Below are 15,357 nucleotides of genomic sequence, written 5' to 3'. Positions count from 1 at the left end.
ATCATGGAGTTCTGTGTCTAGGACATTTCAGACAGGACAGAAAAGGTAGAGGTGGGAAGTTGCAAATAGCAATAGAAGGATATTCCCCCCAACCCCGCTGCAGTAAATAACTGGCAAGACAAACGTAATAAAGTAGGAAGAAGAAATAGAATTTCAAAGAAAAGGTAGCTGATGATGGAAATCAGAAGATGCTGTGAATCCATACCCCAAGACTTTTGATGATCGTTTATCCAAATGAAGAATAAAAGATTGAAATTGTGATTTTTCTGGATTGTTTATTGTTCATAAGCTCTTTAACAAAAAATGAATCTTATTAGAACTGCTACAAAAAGGGACTGTATAGTCATTGGGGGAGGTGGAGATCTTTCACTGGCATTTTGCCCTCATCCTTTCTGGTGTCAGGGAATGAGGTCATTAATCTATATGAAAGAACTGGTGAAATAAGACGTATCAATGTTTTTCGCTCCTGAGTTTGGTGAAACCACCTTGATAGTGCCCCTGAGCCCTGCTTTGCAGACTTGAGGTCATCAGGCTTCAGGGATTTTTGAAGCCAAACTTCTTTCCCTTTAATCAGTTACTTTATCTCCTTTTCCTTCTTTCCATACCTACTGTTATTAGACTTCTACCACCTGATGTCCTTTATCAGCATCATTCTCCTAGTACCTACCAGAGTTCCTGGCACATAGTAGATGCTCAATAAATAGTTGTTGAATTTATGGTCCTACCTGCTCATCCCTCCATTACACTTCCCCAAATACTTCACTGAAATAGTTTCTTTCCCCTTCTCTCATTGCCCATTGCTCTTACTGCCTGTTGATCATTTGCACAGTTGGTCACATTTTGTGCAATTCTTTTTTGTACACTGTCATGGCTGTTTTCTTTTGCATGTGTAAAGTTTCCTAGTTTTAAGTCTGCCCTCCCCAAATGAATACTTTATACTTTTCCTTGTGCTTCTCCGCCCCCGGGCATTGCCAGCCCAGTGCTCCCCACAACATGCAGCAAATGCACACTCCCTCAAATCTGTGGAGGCTGGTGATGTTTAAGCAAGAAACTACTCATCCATCTTAATGTAGCACTTACACTGCTTGTTCTTCAATTGCCCATCATCATTTCATTCAAAAGCAGTGATTATTCATTCACAGAGCATTTACTGAGCTTCCACTATGAGCAAGTCACCATGCTAGGTGCTCTGGAGGATATACAAAGATGTATAAGATGCCTTCCCTGATTTCTATAGCAATTACTGGTGTATGATTCATTTAGCAATTAATCATGTACTGCCTTGTGATGTCTCTTACACTATCTAGAAAGTGTTCTTTAAATCCTGCTATGCTATTTGACTTTTCAGTTGTTAATGTCTTTACTGGTTCATTCAGCAAATAGTTGTTAACTGTTGACTGTGATGTGACAAGCACTATCCCAGCAGCTGGGACAGGGATAAAGATAAACAAATGATAGTCCCTGCCATCAAAAAAAGGTCAGAATATAGTACAGAAGATGAAAGGTGAATAGATAAGTTAATTACAACATAACAAGCCAAATGCTATTAGAATTCCAAAGAAGGGATGCTCAACTTCCCCAGGGCATCAGGCAAGGTTTAATTGAAGAGGTGATAATTCAGCTAGGCCGGGAAGGGTAGTATCCAATGGATAGTGTCAAGTAGGGTATCCCAGATAAGGGAATATCAAGAGCAAAGGCAGAGGCATAAAAGAACATACTGTATTTAGGAAATATACGGGTGAAGGCAGAGCATAGAGATTGGTGGGAGGTAAAGTTCAGATAAATTGAGGTCTGATTGTGCAGGTGCATGTCAGGCAAAGAATTTGGACTTTATCAAGGAATTTTTTTTCTCTGATTACATATTTAGCATATGCTCACTATAAAAAACATCTGAACATTTATAGGCACGTACAAAGTAGAAAGTTAACCATTGACAGGTTTGAGTCATAAGCTTTCAGATTGTTTTCTACAGGTAGACTAACATATTACCATTTAACATGGAATGTTACTCTATTTTTTTCAACTTTTTAAATTTAAATGTACCTCTTGGATATCTTCTGTGCTACTATTATACCTCTTTCATTAAAAAAAAAAGGCTCTATATAGTTGGTGGGCTGTTAGCAGTGAAAAGACTGATCGTGGAAGCAGACTGCTTGGGTCTGGTCTTTCAGCAAGCCACTTAACCTCTCTGTGCCTCAGTTACCTCATCTGTAACATGAACTTACTAAGAGGACCTGTTGCATAGTGTTTTTGTGAGGATTTAATGAGTTAATACAGTACATGTAGAGTTCAGAATAGTGCCTGGCAGATGAAAACCTTAGTGGTGATTCTATGATTTATTTACCTAATATTCAAGAAATTTTAGGCAAGAGAGTGATATCATATGGTTTCTTTTTCAAAACATCACTCTGGCACCTGTTGGGGATGATAAACAGGGAGAGATCCGTGGCAGGGATCCTGTTGCAATATACATTAATGTGGAAGATTGTTACTGGCAGAGGAAGGAGAGGAAAAATTAACTCTTGAGACATTTTTTAAGAGACCAAATGCTAAAACTTGTTGACTGCTGATGGCTGAGGAGCCAACTGGACAAGTTCCAGATTTTTGGCTTAGAGGACTGTGTAGATGGTGGTGCCATATTCATTCATATACATGTATTTTTTTTAGTTCCTACTATGGGTCTGGCACTATTCTAGGCACAGGAAACATGGCAACAGGATCTCTGCTCTGAGAAGCTTACATACCAGGTGGCATTTATGACTGTGAATGGGAGGCCCACAAACTGTAAGTAAACAAATACATGAACAAGAATTTCAACATAGCGCAACATTTCTTGATTGAATAATGGTGGGGGGGAGCGTCCAATAAACATTCAGTGACTTTAAAACACTCATCCAACCCTATATAAGTTTAACGATCTCTCATCATGATGACTGTAGGAGCCCCTGATTCATTCACAGAGGTAAACGAGTGCTTGGAAAGGGCTATTTGACCCGATCCCTCAAACTCAAGAGGCGGCTGGTCAGACGGTCAGGCCCATTTGGCAGGCAGGGAAAACTGAGTGTTTTGGCCAAGGTCACACAACCCGAAGCGTCGGGAGCGGCCCGGGGCCACTTCGTTCTTGAGGCGCGGGCCAGGCCACCGCGAAAAGCTCAAGGCCGCACGGTGCCCGCCCAAGTGCTCTCCAGGCCGGTCGCGCAGCCGCTCCCGGGACCCAGGGCGCGGCCCGCGGTGAGGGTGGCCGGCGCGCGGACAGCCGGAGCTGGGCCCTCCCTCGCCCAGCGGCGGTTGCGGCCCCGCATCGCGAGACACTTCCGGCGTGTGCCGGGGTGGCCGGATGACGTGGCTGAGTCAGAGGAAGAGGCTGAGGAGGCGCGGGGGGCGGGGAGGCTCGGGAGCGGGCGGTGACGGCGACGGCGGCAGCGGCGGAGGAGGAGGCAGCGGCTGGGCCCGGGCCCCGTGCGTCTGTCCGCGCTCCGTGAATGCGAATCGGCCGCGGCGGAGGCGGCGGCGGAGGCGGAGTCGGTGGGCCGGCGCCGGGCCGGTGGGAGCGCGGAGGATGAGGCCGCTGCCGGGCGCTCCTGGCGTGGCGGCGGCCGCCGCGCTGTTGCTGCTGCTGCTGCCGCCTCGGGCCCGGGCGGACGAGCACGAACACACGGTGAGGCGTCCAGGCCGGCGTGGCCGCCCCCGGCCCGTTCCCGGGTTCACCGCCGCGGCAGGCCCGGCGCGGCCTGGCGGGCCAGGTGGAGCACCGCGGCTGGCCGAGGGCTCCTTCCGGTTGGGCCTGGCGGAGCAGGAACCCCGGGAGCTGGGAGGAGGCATTTCCGTGAGCTCCCGGGACAGGGCTCCGCTCCCCGAGAGCTTGGGCCGCCTTCCCCCGACCCGGATCTAAATGGCGCCGCACTCCTGGGTCTGGGGACCCCGGGACCCTGGGGGCCGGCAAGGAGCTTGGGGAGGGTCGACGTTCACCGGCCGCGGGCGCCGGCGCCACAGGCAGGCGGGGCTCGGGGCTATTGCCCACCAGGGAAGGGGACTGCTCTGTGACTGCTAGGGGCTACGACACAGCGGAAGATGGATGCATCGCGATTACCCGTCATACACTAACCAGGAAATATCCACCACTTTACAGTCCTCTTCGCCTGCCTTTTTTTCCCCTCCTGCCCAAACCGGATTAAAACCCTCGGGTGGGGACAGCATTAATAAACTTGATGAAGAGCGGTTTACAAGTGTGCGTGCACTCAACCTACGCGCACTCAATTCCGAGGCCTTTCTTGTAACTTTTCTCCTCGTCCTCTTCCAGCCCCCAGCAGAGTCCCCCATCCCGGTGGTTTCTAACTGGGGCAGCTTCTGACAGTGAAGGGTCTGGAGTTTCCCAGTCTTCAGGTTATGGCCAAGAACAGTTCCTTTTTCGTTTGGCCTAAAGTTGATTGGCGGTTTGTGTAATTGGTATTTTCACATCAAAGCGTGGATGTTAACGACTCTTCAGGTGGCTTTCCCTTAGGGGGCTGTATGGTTTTCAGAATGGTAGACGCTAGCAAGACAGTGAAGTCAGGTGAATTGAGAGGTTGTTTGGCGAGTAATTGTTTTTTATACTTTACCATTAATGGTACGATTTTGCAAGACGGGTTGTGTGTGTTCTAAATCTGAAAGATTTGGAGGAGTCTTTTGTCGTTGCTGATGAGTGAGGAAGTGAAGCAATCGTCCTTATCTATTTAAAGGACCCGATTTTTACGTTTTTTCGTTAGTCTTTGGGTTAGCTGGGCTCTTGTTTAGCTAATAAAAGCTCTAAACTTTTGGCTATTCTACCTTCAGTCATAGGCAGGAACTTCTTACTTGTATATGTATGTAGAAAGAAATCCTGAATCAGTCACATGTATTTGCGCTATACTTGTGATTTTCACCTTAAGATAATTTTGTTCAGATGTTAAACAGCTAAATAGAAAACGATTTCATTTTGTTTCTTCTGTCAGGTAACTTGTCTCAAAGTATAAGACCTGTTATTGTTTCACATAATATACAGGGACCATGTATAGATTGGGGGTCTTTGATTCCAGTAGGCATCCTTTTGGTTAATAGCATTATTACTAATATTTTTCTAATTTTTTTTAACACTTAGGAAAAGTTACCATGTAAAACTCAGAGCTCTTTCTTAACTACAGTTCCACCACAAAGACATATAAGCTTGAGAGTAGTACTTTATTCTACTTTTTTATTTGTGTTTTATACTGCTATAAATAGGGAAAACCATTAATTAAAACTTCATAAATCTGAGTTGTATAAAGGCCTTAGAATAATTTACAAATTTAAAATGTAAATGCCAATTTCATTGAAATTTTATTGCCAGGAACATTTTTATTCCAGTAATTGAATATAAATTATTTGAAAAAAGGTTCTTGTAGACTTCCACAGAAGAGAATATGGTATATATGAGATGGTTACTGGAAAAGAAAAATTTAGAATCTATGTCATTTCATGTCTACATTGAACTGCTCTCACTTATTAAATATTTATTACTTAAAAAGAAAAAAAAAAAACCCAAAAAGTGATAGGAAGAATAGCATTAAATTATATGTGTAAAATTCAAGTAAGTGTCATCCATATTAGTTTTTGCTATTAGCCAAAATCTTTTACTTTGTCTAGGTTTATTGAAAATATTTCTTGAAAACTAGGCCTTTTTCACCTTAGCCAGATAACAGTACTGGAAGGGCTATAATCAAGTGAGTTTTTTCCCTGGCAAAAAGGCAGAAGTAGCTAGTGAAGAGAGAATGATACTGAAGGAAGAGGAGACGCTGGAAGATTGCTGGGTAGATTTTAATAAGTACTTGTGGAATTAAATTATTAAAGAACAGTTTTCAGAAGCTAAAGCCTTCTCTTTAGATTAACTTGCTGTGAATATTGTTTCCATATAAAAATAATAACTAATACGGCTTTTGTAGCAATATATGTTAGGCACTGCTCTAAGGTCTTTACAAATATTAACTCATATTGTAAACATATTAATAACCTATGAGGTGGTTGATATTGTGCCCTTTTTATAGATAAGGAAACTGAGGCCAGAGAGGTTAAGTTACTTGCATGAGGCCACACAGCCAGTAAGGGCAGAGGTGGGATTTGAGCCTGGGCATTCTGAGTTTATCGTCTTCTATGCTCAGAGCCAAGGTATGCTCTAAGGCCCTTTATCCTAAAAATAAGGCTGTAAAACACTTAGAATTAAATTGAGTAGTTCTCAATTTAAGTGTTTAAAGAAATGTTTGGGTGAGTCTAGCTCCATAATGAATTGTTAACTGAGGAGATATTTGGTTTAGCATTAAAGAGGAACAGGGTTGAATTCATGGGCATGCCAGTCACACAGGCCTGTGCTTGTTTTAATGATCTGCTGTCACCCTCTTGAGATTTTAAATTTTTGAGCAAGGAATCCTGCATTTTTATTTTGTACTGGGCCCCACAAATTATGCAGCTGGTCCTAAGACAAGACAGCTACTTTATGCCGTTCCACAAAGCCCCTTTTTTCTCTCACTATACCTACTGAGTTAGGATTCAGCTGGCCATATGATCCATATGATGTTTTTTATATGCCTACTTAATACAAAGTTCTTTTAATATTTTCTGAAGAATGATGAAAAGGGAATGTGCTACTGACTTATAGAGTGCGTATAAACATATATACATATCTAGACTATAATGTGTTCCTTTTAAAACTTGGATCATATGGATCACATGACATTGTTTGAAATTAAAAAATTAAAGAAAGACTCTTAAGTGATTGAAAGGTCATGCAAAGACCTCTTTAGAATGAGTGAAAGGTGTATAGGGTGTGGTTTATACTTATTTATTTTCCTGAAACTCAGAGCACATGGAAGCATCTAGAGTTAGGTTACCATGACTCCTAAGATTCTAAAGGACTCCATTAAAAACAATTTCAAATTGAGAATCATATAATTTTAGAACTGGAAACACTTGAGATCATTTAATCCAACACTCCCATTTTCCTAATGGCCCATAGAGGCCCAGTGACTGGCCCAAGGCCACAGAAATAATCTGAGCTTCTTGATCCCTAATCCTTCCTTTTTCTACCTGTATTGTATATGTAACTTCCATAGTAATAATATGTAAAGATGTAAGCACCAGAAAACTAATAATCAGGGGGACAGAAATCATAGAGCATTTTATAGTTTGCACTGTAGCCTTGAATTTTTTGTGTTCTGTTTCCTCGATAAGATCACAAAGACTTTTTTTTTTTTTTTGGCTATTACATACCGAAGCACTGTGCATGGCACATGTGGTATTTAATGAGTGCTTGTTGAGTGACTTGAGTAATTAAGGAGCTACTAGAGTCAAGGATGTGCAGTGTTGGACGCATGAATTCCTATTAAGCAAGCACAGTGAAAAACCCAGACTATTGTTCCTTTAACATGCATAGTTTTGGAGAGATGCCTGTTGTGTCTTAGGGGCCCTACCTAGGCTAAAATCCCATGTCTTTGTGGCTTGTTGTACTTCTGGTAGTCTTGGGATTTCCAGTGTTGGAAGGACCCAATCTGTGCCTAGGATAACTTTACTCAGTCTCTGCCATAAACATTTTGTACTGTGCCACTGAATGATTTCAGAAATGTTTTTGTTTGCTTTACTTTGGCAAATGGCAGCCTTTCATCTTTGTCTCTGTGAGGAGTATAGTAACTCTTAAAACTTATTTGAATACTTATAAAGAGAATAAGCTGTTTACTACAAGTTAATTAGTGAGTGCTCTAATATAGATCTAGTTTTTAGGAAATGCCAAAATTTCTTGTCCTATTTTTGGCTGTACTCAATGATAGACTAAAAATTTATTTAGGTACAAAGCTATTTGAGAGAGAACAGTTATCTCAAGAGACTACTAAAAATACACTTCTAATTTATTTGTCTTAGAATTCTGATGTGTGTTTTAAATAAATAATTAAAACTCCTTGAAATTATGATTTCTGAAACACTTTCAGAGATGGATTTTGCTTTCTTTGATATGTATTTCAAAATAAACATTTTTTTTCCTTTCTCGGGAAAATGAAAGAATTTGGGGCTTATTCAGAGCCCTCTGTCCTTTGCCTGTCCTATATAACTTCTGATTTCTTTATTCATATTTACATGAGCACATTGGCAACATTATCGCCTAAAGTGTTCCTCCTGAAAAAAATTAATTCATGACCTCTGTCGAGAAGGAAAACTTTGGTGACTTTCTCCCTACCAGCAATAACAGAGTATTTAAATAAGAGGGGCCCAACATTGGTGACTTCTTGCCAATAAAAGTCGTTCCTTTTGAGATTATTGTGCAAGTAGCTTCTTAGGAAGGTTTTTTCCTTTAGGGCAGATTAAAGGCTGAAATGGTAAAGTTGTTCGGTATTTGTTACTGTCTTTAGTTGTTTTGTACAACTGCACTTTTTTTGTATTTCCTTGTTTTAGTTTTTTCTTTTTGGGGAATGAAGCTGACTAGGGATTAGCAAAAGTATAGTCCTAAACTTGATACTGATTAGTTTTATTATCTTGGACAAATTATTTAACTAACATCTCTTTTAGTTTTTTTTAAGTCTGTAAAATGGGAAAAATAATAGAACCTATTTTATGGAGCTCTGAGAGGATTAATGTTTATGTAAAGACCTTAGAACTCTGCCTAGCTCATGGCTTGTACTTATTAAGTATTAGCTAATGATGTTATTATTACAAAAGATGGTTTTACCTGAGGATTTGAGAAAGGAGGATTTGAGCATTTCTGAAGGATTAGCAGAATTTGGCTAAGTGGAAGAAAGGAGGGCATTATAAATTTGAGGGAATGGCAGGCAAGGTGGAGCAGAAAAAGAAAGGAAGACAATGTCATAAACCATCTTGGCCAGAGTGAACAGCTCATAAATTGAACGTAACAGTGAAATTCTTCTGAGAGCTGGAGAATGTATAGGTGAAGAACGCATGTAGCCTGAATTGGCCTCTCAATTGGCTGCTTCCCAGGGAGGCCTCAGATGGAATTATTGCCGTGTTCAGGGATCCCCTGATTCACTGCTGTGCTTCCTTGACTCCCTCCCATCCCCTTCCTCTGGACCTGGCAGTCTTTCCACAGACTGGGAGACTCAGGCACTTTGTGAGCAGCCTTAGGGAAAGCAAAGGAAAGGGTTTTTTTCTCCTTAAGAAGTTTTGTGAAGCCTGTTGGTATTTTCTGATTTCAAGATATTTTAAAATACATTTTCTCTCTTGAGCAAGAACTTTTGTCCTTGTCTTGAGAACTATTCTCAGGGACAATCAGTGACTATGATGGAAAGTAAACATTTTAAGTTCATTGTAATTAAGCATGGTCTGCATGATAGAGAGCAATATAAAAGAAAAGAGGCATTATTTTTGCCTTAATATTCACCCTAAACTCTGTGTGTGTGTATTTCTAATTACTATTTCAGTCCTGTTCCCAGAAAGAATCTTAGACTATGAAGTGGTATAAATTTTTAGTACTTGCATCACATCATCACGACTGTACCAACCTTATTAAGGTTTCATGAATATTTAAAATGAGTGACTTCAGAATGTGTAGTTTAACATATACTGTGGCCCTTAAATTATTTTAGTTCTTATGTTTCAGTTTGTATAAAATAAATGGATACCTATTTTAACACATTAACTGCCATGAGAATTGTATTTAACTCACTAGTTTCGGCTATGTGAAGTATATATAAAATCTTGTTCGTGTTCTTATTGTTACAGTTAATATTGACAATTTAATTCTAAAAATATGGTTTAAATAAAAGTTAATAAATTTCATTTTTCTATTTGTTTACCTTTAAATTATACTCAAAGTTTTTATTTTATTTTTGTAATAAAACACCGTGGCCCCAAGGAAAAATTTCTGTTTTTTGTGTGTGGCAGGCAGTCAATGTGTTAGAAATTATTTATGTTCAAATTTTTGTCTATTTTTAAAGGAATAAGTATTGGGATTTATAGAAAAATTGCCTTTGTGCTTATTTTCACGAGTTACATTTATAATATTTCCTCAGCTTAGCAGGATTAATGGTAAGGTCCTCATTAATAGGTTCTCTTGTTCAACATTCTAAATCTTATCGTAAATGGATACATTTTGTTACCTCCTCTTATTTCTCTAAAAAGGTACTATTGCAGTGTACACATTAGTCAATGCACATACTTGAAACTTCTTTTACTAAGTTGCCAGTGAACTTTACATTTCAGAATTTCTTCAATGTTTTCCCATCATATTTATTAAATACCTCCTGCACACATTGTACTAAGGAAAGTATTTTGCCTTGGTGAACAAGTCTTAATTCTAATGCCATCTCTGGTCAGTTGGTTCAGAGCACTGTTTTGAGAAGAATTCTAAGGCTCTATGTTTAGCAGAAAGGAGTACCTTAGTTGGTTAGTGCTATGTAACCATGAGCATTGGATGGAAAAGCAGTGACATGCATATATTTGCCAACCCCCCAAAATAAAAAGAATAGTAATGAATAGGGATGTATGGATTCATTAACATTTAGACCGTTGATTCACTACTTCATACATGAAGATTATCTATAGTTGTTTTTCTGAACTCACTTGAAATAGCTTATAATTTTCAAAATGTATTCATTCTGACCTTTCTCTGCCAAAGGAGAATTAATCATTCCTTCATTGTTGCTACAATAGCTCTTTATTACCTTAATTATAACACTTATTTCTTCTTTGTTAATCATTTACTTGTCTGGGTCCACTGTGGATTAGGAAATTATTAACAGGAAGGACAGTATTTTACTTATCTTTATATCCTTAATACCTAACGCTGTGCTTGGTACATGTCTCATGTATTCAAAAAGTGAGACAGTTTATTTCCTTGATGACCTGGGTGATGTCTTATATGAACAGTGAGACATTTATTCAACATTTATTATATTGGAAGATGAAGTGACTGGGTCTAAGTCTTACCGTGGTGATGTGAATCAAGAGGAAAAGGCAGATGCTTTGGGTAAAAGTAGATAAGTTAATGTTTTTTGATTGTCTGGAATGCAGAGATTTGGGATTTGAGTCTCTATATCTGAGAAAATGGTAGTGCTATTAGAACAACAAAGTTGGGGGGGAGTAGATTTGAGTAGAATGAGTTTGGTTTTGGAGATGTTAGATTTTTTTTTTTTTTTTTGAGACAGAGTCTCACTCTGTTGCCCGGGCTAGAGTGAGTGCCGTGGCGTCAGCCTAGCTCACAGCAACCTCAAACTCCTGGGCTTAAGTGATCCTACTGCCTCAGCCTCCCTAGTAGCTGGGACTACAGGCATGCGCCACCATGCCCGGCTAATTTTTTGTATATATATATTTTAGTTGTCCATATAATTTCTTTCTATTTTTAGTAGAGACGGGGTCTCGCTCTTGCTCAGGCTGGTCTTGAACTCCTGACCTCCAGCGATCCACCCGCCTCGGCCTCCCAGAGTGCTAGGATTACAGGCGTGAGCCACCGCGCCCGGCCTCAGATGTTAGATTTTGATTCAAAATATTTTTACTTATTAATTAGTTTTAGATGGAAGACTGAAGAGAAGAATTTCATAGTGAGCCAGTTGGAGAGCTTCTGCTGTTATATATGCTCTATAGCAGTCTACCTTATTATTGCTTGTTCAGTGTCCATATTTCTGTTTAGACTCCAGTAGGGCAGGGAACATGTCTTATTCAAAGCTGTATCCTCAGTTATAAACATACTGTTTATTACATACTGTTGTTGGCATGTGCTAGGCATTTAGTAAATAATTGTTCAGTGAATTAAATTCTATGCTATTAGTTGACTTAAATGCATCCTATGTTGTCTTTAATTTATATTGCTAATTAGAATTACTAGCTTTAAAATTACTACGGTAGTCAGTTTTCGTAGAATCATTAGAATTTTAAACTTTTAGAGATTTCATTGATAGAAATCTTTGGCAGATCCCCCTACTTGGACCTTGGAAAGGTAAAGTCAGCTATCCAGTCATTGGATGACACTCCAGATTTAGCTACATACAGTATTCATTGATGTGTAGAGCCATAATTATTTACTGAAAGAATTATGCAAAGAATGCATGTCTTTCAGGCTGAAAACAGATAGAATATTGGCTTGAATGGACTTGTGGAGGTTTCATAATATGGCTTTTCTTCCTCTTGTTTGGTCATTCTTTCCTTTCTAGTGCTTTGACCCGTGACTGTGTGAAAGACTAGAAAGGAGATGAAATTTTATTTGTGCTTTTTGACATTAGTTTTTTTGGTATACAGTGATTAACATGAGATTCCGGGTAAACTATTGATTTTATTTCCTCCTTCCTTGTTTAGGTTAGCATGGTGAATCATGTTGGTTCTAGGATCACCATTATGGATAGTATAAATATTAATTATAGACATACTCTTTTGAGCTATTGGACTTTGTTTAAACACTATCTTCTGTGAAACAAAATTTGGAAAAGGTGGATCTGCCTGAGACCTCAATCAGGATATAATTTAAAATTCACAAAGTTTCATTTTTAAGGTGTGGACATCAATTATCATATTAAAGAAAGCTTCCAATATTTTATTTTATAGCTTCCCAAACAGAGACAGTATACTTGTTTAGAACACATAACAAATATTACCTTAATTTGAACTAGATTTTTTAACAAAACATTCTTATTTGCTCTTCTTGTTTCAGTATCAAGATAAAGAGGAAGTTGTTTTGTGGATGAATACTGTTGGGCCCTACCATAATCGCCAAGAAACATACAAGTACTTTTCACTCCCATTCTGTGTGGGCTCAAAAAAAAGTATCAGTCATTACCATGAAACTCTGGGAGAAGCCCTTCAAGGAGTTGAATTGGAATTTAGTGGTCTGGATATTAAATTTAAAGGTAAGTAAACCTTAATAGTTCTTACAATACAAGTTAGACTGTAGATCAGAGTTTCTTAACTTTGGCACTCTTGATGCTGAGGCTGGATAATTCTGTTGTGTGGGGCTGTCATGTATATTGTAGGATGTTTAGCAGAGTCCCTGGCCTAGATGCCAGTACCATCCTTTAGTTGTGAAAACCAAAAAGGTCTCTAGATACTGCTAATCGCCCTAGGTTGAGGAACCACTACTCTAGACTCTAAAAAAATGTTTTAATCTGTAAATTAAGTGTATCACCTTTAGGAAAGTATATTAGTAACTAACAAAGATTTATTCTGAATATTTATAAAATAATAAAATAAATAATTGTTAATAAACTTCTATCTCCCTGACATATTTCTTTCTGAAAGTATTCTCTAGTAAACCCTCAATTGATTAGACAGATGTGGCCTGGGAAGGCTTTCATAGATCTACATGTAATGAAGTAATTTCTGGAGGTCTGAGGCTGCAGTGGGATGTGTGGATCCTTAAAAATGGTGTGTAAAGCCTCAAATTAAAACTTGTACCATTGGCTCATCATGTATTTATAAGTGTTGTATTAATTTATCCTCTTAATATCTGTAGGATATTTAAATTTTAAGTCAAAGACTTGTTAAACTTCAGGAAAAAAAGTACCCTCATTATCCAGTTATTATGCAGGTATTTATCACAGCCTTTGAGTGTGTTTATATTTTCTATTTTCCTCTTTGAAGTTTGTCAGAGAGTATATTTTCTGTGTAGGCATTTTTAGTACAGTGAACAGAAGTTGGAGAATTGAATTTTTGCAGGATCTTTGATTAGGTGTCTTAGTTTTTGAATAGAGCATGGATCTTGTAATCAAGAGCTTTGAATTTTAATTCCATTTCTTTTACTGTATTGATTTTAGTAAAGTTGTTTATTCCAGTTTTGACTTCATTGTCTCCATGTGTAAGATGAATAGTAACTAACTTCTGGTATTTTTAGTACTTTGGGGAGAAGGATGTTAGTGAGATACTTACAAGATAATTTTACTTTGGTTTTGATTTGTTAAATTTTATTCTTGTTTTTAGGATTTTTTGGTTATTTTTGAAAATAGATATACTGTACATATTTATATTCTTTCACCCTCCCCCCCATTATATTCCTTGGGGCTCAATTATAAAATTAAATTGTAAATTTAAACCACAGTGACATGGCCTATAATTTTACTAACCATTGTAAACATGCCCTGATGCTTGAGTTTTAATTTAATTAGGTAATTTAAGTATTTAATCACAAATAAGGAGAAAATGTAAACTAGAATATGTGATCTTTAAGACCCTCGATACTATATTTAATCATTGTCTTTATCTGTTTTTGATGCTATAAAGGAATACCCGAGGCTGGGTAATTTATAAAAAGAAGAGATTTATTTGGCTCATGGTTTTGCAGGCTGTGTAAGAAGCATGGCACCAGCATCTGTTCTGGTGAGGGACTGAGGCTGCTTCCATTCATGGTAGAAGAGTAAGGGGAGCTTGTGTGTGCAGAGATGAAGTGGCTAGAGAGAAACCTAGAGAGGAGGAGGTACTGGGCTCTTTTGAACCACCAGTTCTTGCAGGAACTAAGAGTGAGAACTCACTCACTCCCACGAGAATCTCACCAAGCCATTCATGAGAGATCTGCCCCCAAGATCCAAGCACCACCTCCCCCAGGTCCCACCTATACTTTCTCTTTTTCCATATTTTGTGCACATTTCCAGTTTATTAAAGAGGAACCAGCAAGAGAAATTAGGTAAAACTGAGTCCTACTTTGCTACTGTGTGAGATTTCATCGATTTTTGAAATCCTTACCCATATTTACTAAAGACGAATATTCATTCAGCAATCTTAAATTCTCTTCTTTTATTAAATCCTAGAGGCTGAGATGGAGAGATTATTTAAATAGAGGAAAATGATTTTCATGGGTTAGAAAAGTGGCATTTATTTTATTTTTTCAGACTAAGCTAAGCACTTTTAGATTAAAAGAAGCAGAACTAGCCAGATGTTATTCCCTGAGAGTTGATGGTTCTTCAGGGTCTTGTCAGCTCTTCACCTCCAGCATGGATATGCTGCCAAGGAAGCTGCTAAATTAAATGGTCCAGATGTAACAGTAAATGTTGATTAGATTTATCTTCCCCCTCTACTGTAGCCCTTTGCTTGCTGTATTCATAGATAAAGTTGACCATGTGTTGAAAAGTCTTCCTGGTTGTTACTTATAGTAGCGGAACATTTAAAAGGTAGGATTGTGCCATCTAATTCCCTCTTATAGAGGCCCAGAAATGAAGTGATTCACCCATGGTATATTATAGCATACTAATAATGTAATGGAAACTAGAACACCCTGTCTCTTTGTGAACTATAGAAATGCTTACTGTAGGCCGGGCGCGGTGGCTCACGCCTATAATCCTAGCACTCTGGGAGGCCGAGGCGGGCGGATCGTTTGAGCTCAGGAGTTCGAGACCAGCCTGAGCAAGAGCGAGACCCCATCTCTACTAAAAATAGAAAGAAATTATATGG

General features: G+C 39.0%; 1 protein-coding gene across 1 annotated transcript in view; it reads left to right on the top strand.

The window, feature by feature from the left end:
- Positions 1 to 2,923: 2,923 nt before the first annotated feature.
- Positions 2,924 to 15,357, top strand: part of TM9SF3 (transmembrane 9 superfamily member 3) — a 62,363-nt gene continuing 49,929 nt past the window's right edge. Inside the window, exons 1-2 of the mRNA XM_069459926.1 lie at positions 2,924 to 3,658; positions 12,632 to 12,827. Coding sequence (XP_069316027.1) covers positions 3,338 to 3,658; positions 12,632 to 12,827 — 517 coding nt within the window. The 5' untranslated portion in view covers positions 2,924 to 3,337. The remainder of the gene's footprint in view (positions 3,659 to 12,631; positions 12,828 to 15,357) is intronic.

This window comes from Eulemur rufifrons, chromosome 28 (assembly GCF_041146395.1).
Source record: "Eulemur rufifrons isolate Redbay chromosome 28, OSU_ERuf_1, whole genome shotgun sequence".
NCBI lineage: Eukaryota > Metazoa > Chordata > Mammalia > Primates > Lemuridae > Eulemur > Eulemur rufifrons.
This window is presented reverse-complemented; position numbering and strand designations above follow the sequence as displayed.